This window comes from Microcaecilia unicolor, chromosome 10 (genome assembly GCF_901765095.1).
Source record: "Microcaecilia unicolor chromosome 10, aMicUni1.1, whole genome shotgun sequence".
NCBI classification, from domain to species: Eukaryota; Metazoa; Chordata; class Amphibia; order Gymnophiona; family Siphonopidae; genus Microcaecilia; species Microcaecilia unicolor.
The window spans coordinates 79,061,164-79,081,074 of NC_044040.1; the positions used below are offsets into that span (position 1 = coordinate 79,061,164).

Consider the following 19,911-nt stretch of genomic DNA (forward strand, 5'->3'; position numbering starts at 1 on the left):
TTATTAATAACCAGATAGAGATAAGAGTTTTCAAATTTCAATTTTGGCACAGTATAAGTCATCACAAATAAAATATAGGAAAACCAAAAGCATTAGGGGCTTATAGCCCATTTAGTTATGTTTAAACAAAAGAGATCTGCATGAAACAAAATATTAATTTTTTTATTTTGACTTAAAACCTTCAGAGTCAGCACCTACCTCTCCTGAAATCCAACGTGCGCTGCGTGCCACAATTTCCTCAAATTATTATGGTCTGGGTCTGGGAAGGAAGTGGGAACACCTCAGACAGCCACTCTTAACCAGCCTTGAGCCTTCCCTACTCAGTGAAGGCCCCACCCGCGCATTCCCGCCTATGCGGAACAGGAAGTTACATCATGATGATGGGAGCTCTCGTAGGGAAGGCTGACTCTGACTGGCTGAGCCTGAGGTGAAGAAGAACATCATGATGACGATCGGTGATGTTAGGTAGCCCGAAGCCGGTTTAAGGCGGATCGGCGGTGTGGAGGCAAAAAGAGGAGGAGGAGGGACGCAGCGCGCCAGTGAGAGACCGAGTAGCCCCGGGCGGGCGGAACTGGGCTTGGCGCTCAGGTGATGGTGAGCCGGCAGCACTGCAAAGAAGAGAGAGGACTGGAGTCAGTCGACTGGTCTACTCTCAGACAGTGGCGTAGCCAGACCTGATATTTTGGGTGGGCCTGGAGCTAATATGGGTGGACACTATGTATATAGGTATGTGTAGCACTTAATGATGGATTTCTAAGTAGTCTGCCCAACAGCTGCCCTATATCAATATAAACCACATATATACTTAATACTACTACTACTACTACTACTTAACATTTCTAGAGCGCTACTAGAGTTACGCAGCGCTGTACAGTTTAACAAAGAAGGACAGTCCCTGCTCAAAGGAGCTTACAATCTAAAGGACGAAATGTCAAGTTGGGGCAGTCTAGATTTCCTGAATAGAGGTATAGTGGTTAGGTGCCGAAGGCGACATTGAAGAGGTGGGCTTTGAGCAAGGATTTGAAGATGGGCAGGGAGGGGGCCTGGCGTATGGGCTCAGGGAGTTTATTCCAAGCATGGGGTGAGGCGAGGCAGAAAGGGCGGAGCCTGGAGTTGGCGGTGGTGGAGAAGGGTACTGAAAGGAGTGATTTGTCTTGAAAGCGGAGGTTACGGGTAGGAACGTAAGGGGAGATGAGAGTAGAGAGGTAAGGAGGGGCTGCAGATTGAGTGCATTTGTAGGTTAGTAGGAGAAGCTTGAACTGTATGCAGTACCTGATCGGAAGCCAGTGAAGTGACTTGAGGAGAGGGGTGATATGAGTATATCAGTCCAGGTGGAAGATAAGACGTGCAGCAGAGTTCTGAACGGATTGAAGGGGGGATAGATGGCTAAGTGGGAGGCCAGTGAGGAGTAGGTTGCAGTAGTCAAGGCGAGAAGTAATGAGAGAGTGGATGAGAGTTCGGGTGGTGTGCTCAGAGAGGAAAGGGCAAATTTTGCTGATGTTATAGAGGAAGAAATGACAGATCTTGGCTATCTGCTGGATATGTGCAGAGAAGGAGAGGGAGGAGTCGAAGATGACTCCGAGGTTGTGGGCAGATGAGACGGGGAGGATGAGGGTGTTATCAACTGAGATAGAGAGTGGAGGGAGAGGAGAAGTGGGTTTGGGTGAAAAGACAATAAGCTTGGTCTTGGCCATGTTCAGTTTCAGGTGGCGGTTGGACATCCAGGCAGCAATGTCGGATAAGCAGGCCGATACTTTGTCCTGGGTTTCCGCAGTGATGTCTGGTGTGGAGAGATAAAGCTGGGTGTCGTCAGCATAAAGATGATATTGGAAACCATGGGATGAGATCAGGGAGCCCAGGGAAGAGGTGTAGATTGAAAAAAGAAGGGGTCCAAGGACAGATCCCTGAGGAATTCCAACAGAGAGCGGGATGGGGGTGGAGGAAGAACCTTGAGAATGTACTCTGAAGGTACGGTGGGAGAGATAAGAGGAGAACCAGGAGAGGACAGAGCCCTGGAACCCAAATGAAGACAGTGTGGCAAGAAGTAAATTGTGATTGACAGTGTCAAAAGCGGCAGATAGGTCGAGGAGGATGAGGATGGAGTAGTGGCCTTTGGATTTGGCAAGGAACAGGTCATTGCAGACTTTAGATAGCGCCATTTCTGTCGAGTGTAAGGGGCGAAAGCCGGATTGAAGCGGATCGAGGATGGCATGAGAGGAGAGAAAATCAAGGCAACAGCTGTGAACGGCGCGTTCACGAATCTTGGAGAGGAAGGGTAGTTGGAGGTACAGGTAGGGTCAAGTGATGGTTTTTTGACGAGTGGTGTGACTACAGCATGCTTGAAGGTGTCAGGGACAGTTGCAGTGGAGAGAGAGAGGTTGAGGATATGACAGATGGGTGGGGGTGACAGTAGGAGCAGTGCTTTTTTTGTGCCGGTACGCAACGGTACGGCGTACCGGCACCTTTTTCTCCTTCTCCCCTCCCCTCCCATTACTTCCAGCGATTCTCCGCCTCTCTCATGCCCTCCCATCGACGTGCAGCGATTTTTCCGTCCCTCCCCTGCCCTCACCTCTCTCATATCCAGCGATTCTTTGTCCCTCAACGTCCTCCTTCACTGCCTGCCAGCCAGTCGGACTCAGAAGCGAACGGTGCAGGCAGCGATTGGCTGGCAGCGTCGTAGCTTCCCTCTGAAAGTCCCGCCTATGCGTAAACAGGAAGTTGTAGGCGGGACATGCAGAGGGAAGCTACGACACTGCCAGCCAATCGCTGCCTGCACCGTTCGCTTCTGAGTCCGACGCTGGCTGGCAGGCAGTGAAGGAGGACGCTGAGGGACGAAGAATCACTGGATATGGGAGAGGTGAGGGCAGGGGAGGGACGGAAAAATCGCTGCACGTCGATGGGAGGGCAGGAAAGAGGCGGAGAATCGCTGGAAGTAATGGGAGGGGAGGGCAGGGGAGAGAGAATTGCTGGAAATCAATGGGAGGGAAGGGGAGAGAGAATTGCTGGAAATCAATGGGATGGGAGGGAAGGGCAGGAGAGAGAGAATTGCTGGAAATCAATGGGATGGGAGGGAAGGGCAGGGGAGAGAGAATTGCTGGAAATCAATGGGATGGGAGGGAAGGGCAGAGGAGAGAGAATTGCTGGACATGGGAAGGGCAGGGAAGAGAGAATTGCTGGACATGGGATGGGAGGGAAGGGCAGGGGAGAGAGAATTGCTGGACATGGGATGGGAGGGAAGGGCAGAGGAGAGAGAATTGCTGGACATGGGAAGGGCAGGGGAGAGAGAATTGCTGGACATGGGATGGGCTGGGAGGGAAGGGCAAGGGAGAGAGAATTGCTGGACATGGGAAGGGCAGGGGAAAGAGAATTGCTGGAAATCAATGGGATGGGAGGGAAGGGCAGGGGAGAGAGAATTGCTGGACATGGGAAGGGCAGGGGAGAGAGAATTGCTGGACATGGGAGGGAAGGGCAAGAGAGAGAGAATTGCTGGACATGGGAGGGAAGGGCAGGGGAGAGAGAATTGCTGGACATGGGATGGGAGGGAAGGGCAAGGGAGAGAGAATTGCTGGACATAGGGTGGGATGGGAGGGAAGGGCAAGGGAGAGAGAATTGCTGGACATGGGATGGGAGGGAAGGGCAGGGGAGAGAGAATCGCTGGACAGGGAGGGGAGGACAGGGAAGAAAGAATTGCTGGACATGGATGAGAGGGGAGAGAGGAGAAATGCTAGAAATGGATGGAGAGGAGAGCAGGAGATAGAGGAGAATTGCTGGACATGGATGGATGGAGGAGTTGGCTAGGAGAGAGGAGAAATGCTGACTTGGATGGAGGAGAGGGGAGAGAGAATTATTGCTTTATATGGATACAGAGGAGGGAAGAGAGATGAGAAATGCTGGACATAGATGGAGGGAAAGAGAGAGGAGAAGTGCTGGACATGAATGGAGGGGAGGAAAGAAAAAAGAAGATGCGCATGGATGGAGATGAGGGAAAGGGAAGAGAGGAGAAAAACTGCACATGGATGGAGAAAATAGGCAAAAGCTGGATCCATGTTATACCTCCTCCAGTCAATTCCATGGAGGAGGACCCAGCTTTTACTTATGGATGCAGGGCAACAAAAGAAGAAGAAAGGAGGAAAGTAAAGAAATAAATGGAAAGGAAGCCCTGGAAACGGAGTTAAGAGAACAGATAGAGAGCAGCAGAATCAGAGACTGGGACCAATATGAATAGAAAAACAAAGTCACCAGACAACAAAGGTAGAAAAAAATCATTTTATTTTCATTTTAGTATTTGGAATTTGTCTTATTTTGCACTGGGTATACTGGAGCTGTAACAGCTTACAGAAATTATTTATAATGAAAAAAAATCACATTATTTTTTCTCCTATACTAGTATAATATTTTCAATGATGTCTGTTTATATGCGCTATGGCTGGTATAAGGGGTGTGGCTAATGTGGGTTTGGCTATAATAGGGGCGGTGCCATGTGTGGTGACCCCGCCCACAATGAGTACCGGCACCTTTTTTTCTACAAAAAAAGCACTGAGTAGGAGAGATGGTGTTAAGTAAGTTGGTGGGGATGGGGTCAGAGGAACAGGTGGTGCATTTCGAGGAGGAAAGAAGATGGGCGGTTTCCTCTTCGGTGATATCAGGAAACAAGGAGAAGGAGGCCTGGGTTAGTTGGTTGAGGGAGTGGGTTATAGGGTGGTTTGGTGGTGAATTCAAGGTTGATTTTCTGCACCTTGTCGCGGAAGTAGTCAGCCAGTGATTGAGGAGAGAGTGGGGGGGTGGGAGGAGAGGGCACTTTGAGGAGGGAGTTAAGGGTGGCGAAGAGATGGCGAGGGTTAGAGCTGAAGGAATTAGTCAATTGGGTGTAATAGTCCTGTTTGGCGAGGAATAGGGAGGACTGGAAGGAGGATAGCATGAATTTGTAATGAATGAAATCAGAATGGGTGCGAGATTTTCTCCAGAGGCGTTCAGCTGATCGGGCACAGGAGCGAAGGTGACAGGTGCAAGGGGTCAGCCAGGGCTGGGGATTAGTGTGCCTTGTGGGACGGGAGATGGATGGTGCAAGGGTGTCCAGAGCAGAGGAGAGAGTGGCATTGTAAGTGGAGACAGCCTTGTCAACAGACTTGGAGGACATAATGGAAGAGAGGAGATTAGAGATACTAGAGGATAAGGTGGGAGGGTCGACAGCCTGGAGATTCCTAGAAGTAGTGGTTAGTGTTGGGTGGGACTGAGGGGGAGGGTGATGAAGTGCGAAGGTGATCAGGTGATGGTCGGAGAGAGGAAGAACTGAGGCGCAGAAATTGGAGGGTGAGCAGGTAGAGGAGAGGACAAGGTCAAGACAGTGGCCAGATTGGTGAGTAGGGGTGGTGGAACTCAGTTGGAGGTTGAAGGAGGAGGTTAGAGTGAGGAACTGAGAAGCGTATGAGTCGGATGGAATATCAGTTTGTATGTTAAAGTCTCCAAGAATGAGGGATGGGGATGAGGGCTCGAGAAAAATGGAGAGCCAGGCATCAAAGTCGGTGAGGAAGGAAGAGAGGGACTTATCAGGGGGGTGGTAAATGACTGCAACTCTGAGTGGCAGCGGGTAGAATAGACTGATGGAGTGAACTTCAAAGGATGAGAAGCAGTGAGACTGCGGTAGGAGGAGAGGTTGAAAACTGCAGGAGGGTGAAAGTAGTAACCCAATGCGCCACAGTGGCCAGCTGGCGGGGAGAATGGGAGAAAAGATAACCTTCATGACTAAGGGCCGCGATTGAGGCAGCGTCGTCGGGTGAGCCCAGATTTCAGTTAGGGCGAGCAGTTGAAAGGAAACGGGAGATGAAGAGATCATGGGTGAATGAAAGTTTGTTGCAGACCGAGCGGGGCCTTCACAGGGCACACGAGAAGGGGAGGGAGGAGGGGGGAGGAGGGGGATAGAGATGAGATTGGAGACATTGCGGAAACGTTTGCATGGATGAGACAAGGACGAGGACAGGTGAGGGGGACCAGGGTTGGGATTGATGTCTCCCGCGGATAGCAGGAGGAGGAGCAAGAGAGTGTGGAGGAGGGTGGGGGAGGTAGGGCGACGAAGGCAACGAAGACGGGGTGCGCTTAGGAGGAATGGGGAAGGGTTCATGGCAGGAAGGAGGTGTTGAAGGTTGAAAGCTAGGAAGGAGGAGGAGGAGATGGTGAAGTGGTGTGGGGCGGGGGTGGGTGGGGTATTGCAGTAGTGAGCAGGACGGGAGAGGACATGGATGGGCAGTAAGTTCGTGTGGTATACAGCGGTGGGGGGAGGGGGAAAAGATTAGGAAGGGACAGGGCAAGGAAGAGAATGTGTATGGGGGCCACAAGTAGTGACTGAGGTGTTTACTGGTGGTAGGTAGAGGGGCTGGCGGCGGGTAGGTAGGTTGATGGGGGGCAAGTAGGCAGCTAGGTTGCTGGGCTGGGGGGCAGGCAGGTAGATGGGCTGGCAGTCAGGAGAGTGATGGGCTGGCACGTAGATGGGCTGGGAGGCAGGCAGGTTGAAGGGTGAGCAGTCAGTCAGGAGAGTGATGGGCTGGCAAAGCGGCAGAGGGGAGGCAGGTAGGTAGTTGTAGGTGGTCTAGAAGGCAGGCAGGTTGTTGTTGGGCAGACAAGCGGGCAAGTTGAAGGACTGGCAAGCAGGTAGGTTGGTTGATTGGCTAGCAGGCAGTAGGCAGGAACAGGTGAGTGCAGTGGAGAGCTCAGCAGCAGGACTGGAGCAAGCTGGAATAATTTGGAGGTTGGTTGATTGGCTAGCAGGCAGGCAGGAACAGGTGAGTGTGGTGGACAGCATAGCAGCAGACTGGAACAAGCTGGAATAATTGGAGCAGAAGATAGCAGAGCAGCAGGATTGGAGCAAGCTGGAACAAGCTGGGGCAGACGGGCTGGAACGAGCTGGAACAAGCTGGATCAGGCAGACTGGAACAAGCTGGAGCAGATGGACTGGAACAAGCAGGGAGAAGCTGGAGCAGGCAGAGTGGAACAAGCTGGAGCAGATGGGCTGGAACAAGCAGGGAGAAGCTGGACCAGGCGGACAGGAACAAGCTGGAGCAGATGGACTGGAACAGGCAGGGAAGAGCTGGATCAGGCGGACTGGAACAAGCTGGGGCCGATGGAGTGGAACAAGCTGAGCCTGAGGTGAAGAAGAACATCATGATGACGATCGGTGACATTGGGTAGCCCAAAGCCGGTTTAAGGCGGATCGGCGGTGTGGAGGCAAAAAGAGGAGGAGGAGGGACGCAGCGTGCCGGTGAGAGACCGAGTAGCCCCGGGCGGGCGGAACTGGGCATGGCGCTCAGTGATGGTGAGCCGGCAGCACTGCAAAGAAGAGAGAGGACTGGAGTCAGTCAACTGGTTATTCTCAGACAGTGGCGTAGCCAGACCTGACATTTTGGGTGGGCCTGGAGCTAATATGGGTGGACACTATGTATATAGGTATGTGTAGCACTTAATGATGGATTTCTAAGTAGTCTGCCCAACAGCTGCCCTATATCAATATAAACCACATATATACTTAATAGAAAAACAGATATTTGTAATACAGTTACATTATCCCATATCTTAAACTTGACCAGACATAAGTCTGCAATAATGGCAAACATCTCAATACACTTGATAGGATCCTGCAATATAATTACAGCAATAGCATAGATCCTTCAAACTTTGCTTTATAACAAATGCCTGATTAAGTAAACTTTGAAGTCTTTTTCACTAGCTCTACTCTATCTCCCTTCTGATGCTGACAAAATAAAATGACCACGGTTTGGTACATATCCTTCAACTTTACATTATAATAAATATATATGCCTTATTAAGCTGTATTAATCAAACATTTAAAATTTGGTAAATAAACCTTTGAAGACTTCTTCCTTTTCTACCTACTATGGAATTTGTCGCATATAGAGGACATAGCTAGAATGTTTCCTCTTATAGCTTTCCATTGGAAAAATTTATTTAAATTCGGGTAGCACCTCAATAATAACAACACAAAATCCCTTCACCTCCAGGTACTTTGTGAAGTAACAGAAAATCCTGCAAAGAAGCTTCTTGAGTCCATGTTGCAAACCTTAACCAATTTTGAATACAAATGCCAATAACAGTACCTTTAAAAAGGCAGCCGTGAATACACACAACAGCAATACGCATCTCATTGGAAAGGCCAGACAAGTCAGACTCCTAGATCTCACACACAAACTACATGCCAGCAAAATCTCTCACCTGCTGGTTCACATGCAAAACACAGACCAACCCTCATCAATTATAGAATAAAGGACCAAAAATCAGAAATTGTCTTGTAGCCTGGCATCAGTCTTTCCCTTCCTTATTCCTCTTTGAACCTACTGTTGGAACCAGCAGCCAATGAAATGGCTTTTAGCTGTAGATATCCCAGGTTACCTGATAATTATGCACACATCATTGCAGTCATGCCCTCCTCTCGGTGTACATGCTCAGAAAAAAAAATAAAAACTTTGAACCATTTAAAGACTTTAACAATTACACTATTTATTTTTTATTTCTCCCCAGTCTTACTTGCACACCTCCCTCCAAACCTGTTCTCTTTAATCTGAATGCTGTTCACGTCAAGCTTACCCCGAATGAGAAGTTCTTCCCACACCAAAGACATATATAGCACTGGCTGTATTCTTTTAAGCTACTTCAGCAGAGCATGCCTGCCTCAGTGAGCATTGCTGCACTGCCTTCAGTTCCAGTTTGCCAGGACAACTTGGGCAGGGGAGAGAGGAAAATCACAACTTCAGGTAAAAGATTTTGCAAGTGAGTGGACCTCAGCTGGGGAGGCTTAGCCTTCCCAAGCCTCCCATACCGGGTGCCTATGACCAAACCACATTCATGGACTTTATATCAAATGCATGCGTCAACAACTCCAATATACTACTACTAGGGGACCTAAACCTCCATTTAGAAGATTCCAACTTTGCCCACACCTGAGACTGTATAGACTTCCTCCAACTATGTGATTTCAACCTTCCTCCAATAGTACCAACCCATAATAAAGGCCACTCACTTGATATCATCACACACAAACATTCTACAGATCATAACTTCCTCCTATCAGACATCCACTGGGCTGCCTCTCCCTGGTCCAACCACCACAAAGCAACCCTATCTGTACAATGGCAGAAAAAAGACCAACCCAAACCACCAGAACCCACAACAATTAAAACCAGAGGACAAATCGAAAAAGATACCTTCTGGCAACTTATCTACGACAACAATTGGACGGTAGACCCAAACACAAACCACTTCCTTGTAGATTGGGACCATAGATGCAAACTTATCTTAGATGAAATTGCTCCGCTACAATCCAAAACCCTACACAAAAAGAAAAAAACATCTCCATGGTTCAATGAGGAATTAAAAAAAACTAAAGAAAAAAACCAGAAAACTAGAAAAAACTTGGAGCAAATCAAAAGCTGATCTAACCCTGAACACGTGGAAACAAACACAAAAGAAATACAAGAATGAAATTAAACGAGCCAAAAGAACTTACTATACAAAACAAATCACAGTCACCGGAACAGACAAAAAAACAATACAAAATCATAAAGAATCTTCTTAACACAAACCCAGTAACAACTTCACCCTCAAACTGTCCATCTGCCGACCAACTGGCCAAATACTTCAATGATAAAATCACTAATCTGTGCAGCACAATTCCCCATGATGATACCAACATAGGCACTTTCCTTGACGAACTGGACCCTGACTCTGAAGAGATCCCAGCAGATCGCTACTGGACAAATTTCACCCCCCTCAGCACTAAGGAAATCTCCTCAGCATAATCCAAACTCTCCAAGTCTCACTGCCACCTGGACCCATGCCCCAATTATCTTATGAAAAATGCCCCAGAACGATTCATTACAGAACTCACTACCCACCTAAATTTCCTACTTCAACAAGGTTCCTTCCCCTCCGAACACGGCAATATTCTACTTACACCAATACCGAAAAACCCCAAGAAAACAGCGAATGACATCTCTTCTAATCAAACTGATGGAAAATAGAGTGACCACCCAACTTAACGAATTCACTCAAACGTTCTCCATATTACATGAATCACAATCGGGTTTTTGACCTGCACACAGCACAGAAACAGTACTGCTCACTCTGATATCCAGGTTCAAACAGGAAATTTCAATTGGCAACAAAATACTTCTTCTATAGTTCGACCTATCCAGTGCATTTGACATGGTAGACCATACCATTCTCACAAAATTACTAGACAAACTAGGGATCGGCGGAAACATCATTAAGTGGATAAAAAGCTTTATCACCACCAGATCATATCAGGTCAAATCAACCTCATCAATATCGCCTGCGTGGTCATCAAAATGCGGAGTCCTCCAAGGCTCACCTCTATCCCCGATGCTCTTCAACCTTATGATGATTCCTCTGTCCAAATCCCTATCCAAATCCGGCCTCAACCCCTTCACATATGCTGATGACGTCACAATATTCATCCCTTTCCAAACCAACCTCACAGAAATCTCGAAGAAAATTATCACTGCCATGAACATCCTAGAATCCTGGGCCAACGCTTTCAAGATGAAAATGAACAAAGAAAAAACTCAATGCCTAATCCTTTCATCACAACATGCTACTCTGCTCCCAACCACCCTGATCACCCCCGATGTTACAATCCCAATATCTGATAATCTAAAAATCCTAGGAGTAACATTAGACAACCACCTAACCTTGGAAACTCATGCTAAAGCCACAACGAAGAAGATGTTCAACATGATGTGGGTACTGAAAAGAGTAAAAACATTCCTCCCACAGAAAACTTTCCGCAACCTAGTACAATCCACAGTACTTACCCATGCCAACTACTGCAACAGCATCTTCATCGGTTGCAAAGCCCAAATCATGAAAAAACTCCAAACTGCCCAAAACACAGCAGCCAGACTCATCTTTGGCAAATCACGATTTGAAAGTGCAACACCACTTCGTGAAAACTCTACTGGCTCCCAATCAAGGAACGCATAAACTTCAAAGCCCACACAATGGTCCACAAGATCCTCCATGGCGAATCTCCAAGCTACATGACCAACTTGATCGATCTTCCAGCCAGGAACGGGTCCAAATCTTCTCGTACATATCTCAATCTTCATCTTCCCAATTGCAAAGGCCTCAAATACAAAACCTACCATGCATCCAACTTCTCCATTATAGGCAGCCAACTCTGGAACGCAATACCTCGACACATCCGAACAACCAATGAACACCTACCCTTCCGAAAGCTGCTGAAAACTTACCTCTTCAGACAAGCTTACCCAAACAACTCAACTTAATTCTCGAACTTAATCCACAACACTAGCACTACCCATACTCCAATCCTCTCCCCCTCATCTCTCCCTACTGCCCTACTCTTATAACTGATCATCTCTTAATTCTTTGTACCATACTTTGTGATATCTCTGTGATACTTTGTACCATACCTTGTAAGCCGTACTGAACCTGCTGTCGAGCAGGAAAGAGCGGGGTATAAATGCTATAAATAAATAAATATGCTCAAGAAATGCCAGCCCAGTAAACAGAAACTACCTACTCCTACATCTACCCAACTACAGAAACACCATCTACAAAACTATCTACACAGCAGGATTTACCTACCTGAGTTCCAAAATGGTGGAACTCGGTACCAAAAACCATAAGAAGCATCACAAATCTCCTCCAGTTCAGAAAAGAAATGAAAACCTACCTCTTCAAAAAATTCTACAGCTAATCACAAAGATATTGTTGTCTTCCTTTCAAATCTACCACTTCAAAAACTATATGAATAAGCATCACCAAAACTCTACAACTGAACACAAAAGCTACCACTACCTTTTCCTCTTCAAATCTATCTCTTCAAAAACTCTATGAATAACCACACGAACTATAGATGCTCTCTCCACATTGTAAAACACTATTGTAACTCCACCAAAATGTAAATTGTAAGCCACTTTGAACCAAAATTTGTTTTTGGATCATAGTGGGATAGAAGAATGCATAAATAAATAAAATAAAAAGATGTAAGAGATCTACTGTACTGGAAATGATTTTCAAGTGTGACGATGTGGAGGAACTGAAAGAAATCTTGGTGAACCTGAAAGATGTACTAAGCCAAATCAACAAGTTAAAGAGTGATAAATCATCTGGACCAGGGTACTCAAGAACTCAAACAGGAAATTGCTGACCTGTTGTTAGTGATCTGTAACCTGTCATTAAAATATTCCATAGTACTTGAAGATTGGAGGATGGCCAATGTAACACCAATTTTTTAAAAGGGTTCCGAGGTGATGTAACGGAATTAGAAAAGGTTCAAAAAGAGCAACCAAAATAATAAAGGGGATGGAACTCCTCCCATATGAGAAAAGGCTAAAGATGTTATGGCTCTTCAGTTTGGAAAAGAGACAGCTTGTGGGGGGGGGGGGGGGATATGATTGAGGTCTATAAAATCCTGAGTGGCGTACAATAGGTAAAAGTGAATCGATTTTTCACTCTTTCAAAAAGTACAAAGACCAGGGGACACTCAATGAAAATACATGGAAATACTTTTAAAACAAATAGGAGAAAATATTTTTTCACTCTAAGAATAGCGAAGCTCTGGAACTCACTGCTGGAGGAAGTGGTAACACTTCGGTTTAAAAAAGGTCTGGACAAGTTTCTGGAGGAAAAGTTCATAGTCTGTTATTGAGATGGACATGGGGGAAGTCACTGCTTGCCCCGGAATAGTAGTATGGAATGTTGCTACTAATTGGGTTTCTGCCAGGTATTTTTGACTTGGATTGTCCACTGTTGGCAGCAGGACACTAGGCTAAATAGACCATTGGTCTGACCCAGTATGGCTATTCTTGTGTTCTTAAGTCATCATGGACAATATATTAAAATCTGCTGCTCACTGTATAGTGGCAGCCAAAAAACCAAACAGAATGTTAGGAATTATTAGGAAAGGAGTAGAAAATAATGCAAAGAATATCATAATGCCTCTGTATTGCTCCATGGTGAGATCATAGTGTAGGGGTATTTTCCTATCTCACCTTTGCTGGAGGCCTGTTTATGCCTCAACTATCTTTTGCTGAGCCTGTGGCCTGAATATATCAGAAACCAGCTTGCTACAAAGGAAAATTATTTTTTGGCACAACTGTGCTACTGACTTAATCAAGGACATGAGTCTACGTGCTCTGGCTGTCCACCTTGTCTCCTGGGAACATGCGGCGTGAACTTCTCAGGAACAGTATCTCTGGTAACAACTGTGAACAATGGAGGGGAGCTTGCTACAATCAGGCTCGTGACTGATAAGTTATTCTAGCTGGACGCTCTCAAGCCCTCTTTGTCATGACCATTGGTTTATTTGCTGGACAGAGATACATGGTAGGTGATTTGTCCATGTGTCACCTGACTAAGAGCAGTGCCAAGGATGGGACTGAGGAAGAAATCAGAAGATTGGAAGGAAGAGGATGATTGCTGGGTTGATGGTTCTCTCTCAGAGGAGTTAGAGACTGGCCTGAACACCAGTGAACTGAATTCTTTGTGATAAAAGTTGACAAGGTCAGTTCAGTTGTGGCTCTGTGGCTTCCCCAAAGATTGTGTAACCCGTGCACAGAGCAAGGACCTTGGACTTTATTCCTGAACAGGGATAGACTTGCAAGTACTCTGCTGAAGTCTCAAAGGAGGATTCCGAATCATCACCGGAAGTCTGGAACCTATGGACTGCAAAGGGTGAGAGAAGCGGGATTTTCCTTCCTATAGTTCATGGTTAGCTAGTTTATGATTGTTACCTATAAATGATTGGTTATAAAAGGACCTGTGGTCTTTAGCCTAATTTTGCTGCTAAGTGTGTAATCTTCTCAGGATATATTATAGGCATACAATTCTCATAATCTCAGGATAGTATAGTTGTGTAATTACTCATATATATAAGAATCAATATTTTTGTGTAATCCTCAGTACAAAGGACATAGTATATTTTGGTAGTGTACAGAGTTTAGTAACTTGCTTTGCATTTTGCCATATTGTTATTTTTAAATCTATAATAAATAATATATTTCCATTTTGGCATTCCTTTCATTGGTACAGCTTGTCAGTAGAGCTTAGGGCCACATAAGAGGTACTGATCATATTCCTAGCAAATGAGTCCAGAGTGATTACTGCATAAGTGATTTTCTGTTGCCCCCCCCCCCCCCCCCACCCCCCAGTACCTCTATAGTACCTTGAGTACTGTGTATACAGTTCTGGTAGCCATATCTCAAAAAAGATGTAGTGGAACTGGAAAAGGTACAGTGAAGCACAATCAAAATGATAGAGAGGATTGAAGGACTCTAATATGAGGAAAAGCTAAAGAGAAATAGAAGAAAATATTTTTTCACTCAGGAGGTCTTTTACTAAGGTGCGCTATCATTTTTAGCTCACGCTAAAAATCAGCTGGTGCTAAACACTGAGACACCCATAGGAATACAACAGGTGAACTGAAAACACTATCACACCTTAGTAAAAGGTGCAGTTGATAAAAGCAGTTAATGTAGCTAGGTTTAAAAAAAGGTTTGAACAAATTCCTGGAGGAAAAGTCCATTAACTATTGTTAAGGTAGACCTAGAGAAAGATACTGCTTATCCTTGGGATTAAGTAGCATGGAATCTTGTCACTTTTGGGGAATCTGTCAGTTACTTGTAGCCTGGACTGACCATTGTTGGAAAACGAATATTGGACTAGATGTACTAATGGTCTGACCCAATAAGGCAAGTTTTATGTTCTTTTGTTTTTAAGCAGTTGATTCCAAATACACTTTGCAACAGGCTTCATATAGAGATTTGTTCCTACATTGTATTTAAAGCAATGATCCAGAAACAAAATAGCTCTACCAACTCCAAAATTAAGTGGGGACTGAGGTATATAGATAACAACTAATACACAAGTAAAAATGTTTTCAAGTTTATTAGGACTTGATATACCACTCTTATGCAGCAGTCAGAGCAGTTTAGAATAAAAAATGTAAATAAAAAAACAGAAAGAACTACAAAATCTCAAAGGATATTAGGAGGAAATGGGAAGGAAGGGTGAAAGCTAGGACGTTTGCCTCCGTGGTCAACTGCCAACAGGCCAATCCACAGCTAGTCATGACAATATATTAAATATAGTTGAACATTGATATTTTACCAAAAATAATATAGATGAGCATAGCTGTTTTATCACAAAAGCATACTAGATAGAATTTTAACTTAGATACTGTTTTACGTCTATATATAAAATGTTCTGTCTCAATTGTTTTTGATCCTCCAACTCAACATTCTCTCTTATTTTTTAACTACTTATTCAATTACAGGAAATTTGTTGCTGATTGCATTTGTGAGTCACTTTGGAGCAAAACTTCATAGGCCAAGAATAATTGCCACTGGTTGTATAATTGAAGCCCTTGGATGTTGTTTGATGGCACTGCCTCATTTTTTAATGGGACGGTAAGTAGATAACTAACTGATTTATACATTTCTTAGGTAGAATTTTGACCTTTAATCCCTGAAACACAATCAATATTCATTAAAATAACAGAATTTTGTTTACAAGAATATATTTAATAGAAGCCCAATGAATACCCAAAGCAAGAACAATCTGGTTGCTATTCAGAAACACTGATGCAGTCAGTGGCAGCACAAACCACATAAATGGTTTAAAAAAAATCATTTGGGTCAGATGTATGTGTAACTTTAGATGATTTAATACAGAATGAGGCAAAAGCATGCTAAAGATTTGCAGAGTGAGTGGTGAAACTGAGTTGCTGAACACACAAAGTTGCTGAACACACAAAGTTGAGATGTCCTGACCAAGTTATCTGAATTCCAATATATTTTGAATTCAGATAACTAGGTCAGGACATCTCAAATTCTACTAGCATTTTAGATAAGGATCTGTTGATGAAGAGCCTTTTCTATAATGCATGCAAGAATGGACATGTAGTGCCAGCTGTGTTCAGCAGCAGCATCCATTTTACAAATGTCAATGTCTACAATATCAACAGAGCCAACTGAGCAACATATATTTCTATGTGCCAACACTTACATATGTATGTTGGTCTTTGAGAACATGTATGTACTGGCACATAGACATGTATATCTGCCAGTAGCATAGCCAGACAGCCGATTGAGGGTGGACCTGAGACCAAAGTGAATGGGCCAAAAATTTCATGTCTGCCCCCCCCCCCAACTTAAGCAAACCCAAATTTAATGTCCACCTCCCCTCCTGGCACCACCCCCTTCCGAAGTAAATAAAATATCAGTGTTGGCAGGGATCCCCCTGGAGGCCTGGGCCTGGGGAATTTTGCCCCCCCCCCCCCCACCCCCTTTCAGCGGCTATGCTCATCAATATGTGCCTAAGTCATCACTCTGCCCAAATTCCATTTCTGAACATGCCTACTGAAAAATTGTCTACAGACATGCACTTATTTACACCATGCAAACTTTTAAATATAAAGTGATTTTATAAAATCCCTTTCATTCACATAAAAAAAATATTTTAAGCACAAAAATGGTGTATAAAATTACTTCCTAACAAATTATTTAAGCCTTTTTTCAGTTCAGCCTTGGAATGTAGTAGGCAGTGTATCATGCACAGACGAACATATATGAAGCTATAGAGAAATAATAAATAAATAAAAAAGAAGAACCAGAATGAAAAAAACGCATGAGAAAAACGCCAAATAGGCATATCATAATGAATGACATCACACAGTAAGTGCCAAAAGAAAAAAGAGGAAAATAACACATAGAAGTGCCTGGACGTAACAAAATAACTGTCTTTGATTCTCCTGTGGAGTGATCACCTTCTGTGAGTGTATCATGCTCATCAGCATTGTCTGTCAGGTGTGTCACATTGAAAAAACGGTTGAGAACCACTGCTTTAGAGGGACGCTGGGGGGGGGTACAGTTGTCAGGGGGGCATTTTTTGGGATCAGATAGTTTGTAGGTTAAGTACATAAGTATTGCCACACTGGGATAGACTAAAGGTCCATGAAGCCCAGCATCCTGTTTCCAACAGTGGCCAATCCAGGTCACAAATACCTGGCAAGATCCCAAAAAAGTTCAATACATTTATGCTGCTTGTCCCAGAAATAAGCAGTGAATTTTCCCCAAGTCAATTTAATAATGGTCTATGGACTTTTCCTTTAGGAAGCCGTCCAGACCTTTTTTAAACCCCGCTATGCTAACCATCTTTACCACATTCTCTGGCAATGAAAATAATCCAAAATTTAATTATATGTTGAGTGAAGAAACATTTTCTCTAATTCGTATTAAATTTACTACTTCGTAGCTTCATTGCATGCTCCCTAGTCCTAGTATCTTTGGAAAGAGGTGAGAGTATAGTTTTTGGAGGTATGAGCAGTTTATAGAGTGGTGGGGCAGTTGCAGGGACTATTTTGGGGGGCAGTTTGAAAGCTGGCGATAGTGTAGATGTGAGGCTAGGTCAGTTATATGGGCATAATTTTGAGAGGTAGGAGCAGTTAGCAGGGGAGTATTTTTTGGATGTGGGGCAATTGGCAGTATAGAGGGGCAGTTTGGGTTGGTAGTTTTTAGAGGTGGGGTAGTTTGCCATATGGTAGTTTTTAGGGTGGCACTGATGGAAGTGGTAATTTTGTGGAGTGTGGCAGTTATCAAGGTGCTGAAGCAGTTTGTGGGTTGATGGTATACAGCTGAAGGAAGATAATTTGGGGGATGTTTGTGGGATATTGAGCAGTTTGGGGGCTTGTTTTTATGGATGGGGCAGTTTGTAGGGTGGTGGGGTAGTTGTAGTAACAGTTTTGGGGATGGGGCAGTGAGTGGAGTGGTGGAGCAGTTGCATGGGAGTATTTTTTGGGTGTGAGGCAGTTGGCAGAAGGTGGGACAGATATGGGCTAGTTTTGGGGGTGGGAGCAGTTTTAAGGGTGATGGGGCAGTTGTAAGGGATAGGTTTTGGTATGGGGCAGTTTGTGGTGTGGTAGGCAGGAAGGGAAGTCATATTTGGCAGTGAGGCATTTGCAAGGTGGTGGGGCAGTTGTGAGAAGATAAATTTTTATAAGTGGTACAATTTGCAGGGTGTTAGGGCAATTGTGGGGGGTAGATTTTGGGGATGGGGCAGTTTCTGGAGTGATATAGCATTCATAGGGGTAGTTTTCACTCTTTGGATGGGGGTGATAATGGGGACATAGTGCTGTGACAAGTCGGACTGTATTTTATATGTATATGCAGTGTGTTTTTTCTAGCAAAAAAGGTGCCGGTACTCAAATGATAGGCCACCCTTCAGAGGGTGGGGTGATCACTGAGGGACCTACCCCAGAATAGCCAGGCCCCCTGCAATCAGTCACAGAATCTATGACAAATATGAATTGGTGTTTAGAACCTGAGCTCTTTCATTAAAACTTGGGGACCATGGGTCAATTTTAGCAGACAATGGAAAAGGTGCCAGTACTCAGTACCCCCAAGTACCCCCTCAAAAAAAGCCCTGTATATATGTTTGTGCTTGATGTGATTTTATTATGTGTGTTTATTGTGCTCTGCTCTGGATAAGCGGAATATAAATGGTAATAAATGAAAAATGAAATGAAATAAAATTGACTTATTGGCAGCATTTGATTTAGTGGATCATTCCCTTCTTTCCCATCTTCAACAAATAGGTATATCTGATACAGTTCTTAAAGGTTTACTTCTTATCTGACAGACCGATCCTTCTGCATCTTCCTCTGATTTTCCTTTGCTTTCAGGCATACCGCAAAGTTCTATTTTGTCACTGTTCTTATTTAATATGTTTTGAGCCCTTTAGCAACTCTGATTCAAAGCTTTAACATCCAGTTCTTTTTTTATGCAGATGATACACTTCTGAGTTTTCCTACTTTTCTTTCCCCTAACAATGGTCCTTTGCAAGACTGTCTGGATACATTTTCAAAATGGCTTCTGAATGCTCGAAAACAGTTACATGTTGAATTACTGGTTCCCATGCACAATTTTCAGTTGTTCCAATGCTATTCAACATGTCTATTCCTATAGTAGTCTCTTTTTGATATTTAAGGGTAATTTTTGATAGTAAACTTACATTTGAGAAACAAATTTCCGAGGTCATTAAATCGAGTTTTCTATCACTCAGAAGACTTCAATCAATTTGTAACTATTTAGATTTTTCTTCGTTTTACACTTTGATTCATGCATTTGTAATATCATGACTCGATTACTGTAATACAGTCTGTTCAGGGATATCTGACTTCAAACACTCCAGAACTCAGCTGCCCGTCTTCTGTTTAAAGCCCAAACGTTTGATCATGTTTACCCTTTGTATCTTTCATCTTTACTTATACCTTATTCTCCAACCTACTCTCTCAGATCTCTTGATGCACACAGACTCGTTTTACCTTCCCCAAAAAGAGCATACCATGTATCCACTAGGAGCTCAGCTTTTTTCTTTAAGGCTTCCAAGCTCTGAAATTATCTTCCCACTCCATTAAATCAGAAATTTCATTTTCAATATTTAAGTCCCACCTGAAGACATTTTTTTCAATTGGCTTTTGGACTCCATGACACTGGATCGAGTTGTCTCACATTGACACAGTTGTCTTTTTTCTTCCTTAGCTTAGTAAATAGTATGAACGGTTTCTTTCCTGTCATTATATGGCACTCTTTTCAATTTAAATCTATTTGATTGGTTTTATTTGTGTGAACCGCTGTGCTCTACATACCAGTAATGGCGGTATATACAGTTTTGGGAGTGGGATAGTTTCTGGTATAGTGGTAAGGTTCCTTACCCAGCCCCCTGTGAAGGGTATTGTAAACTACCTTTTGATTAGCTCTGTCCACCTCTATGGCCTTCCCAAACACTCCCAATCCTCTCCATCTGCAAAATTTTAGTCCCCAATGATAAACACATATTTCCGCAGAGATACGCTCTTCTCTC

At 44.2% G+C, this 19,911-nt stretch overlaps 1 protein-coding gene across 1 annotated transcript in view; it reads left to right on the forward strand.

The window, feature by feature from the left end:
* Positions 1 to 19,911, forward strand: part of LOC115478974 (solute carrier organic anion transporter family member 1A2-like) — a 221,067-nt gene that overhangs the window by 50,863 nt on the left and 150,293 nt on the right. The window contains 1 exon segment of the mRNA XM_030216667.1: positions 15,326 to 15,458. Coding sequence (XP_030072527.1) covers positions 15,326 to 15,458 — 133 coding nt within the window.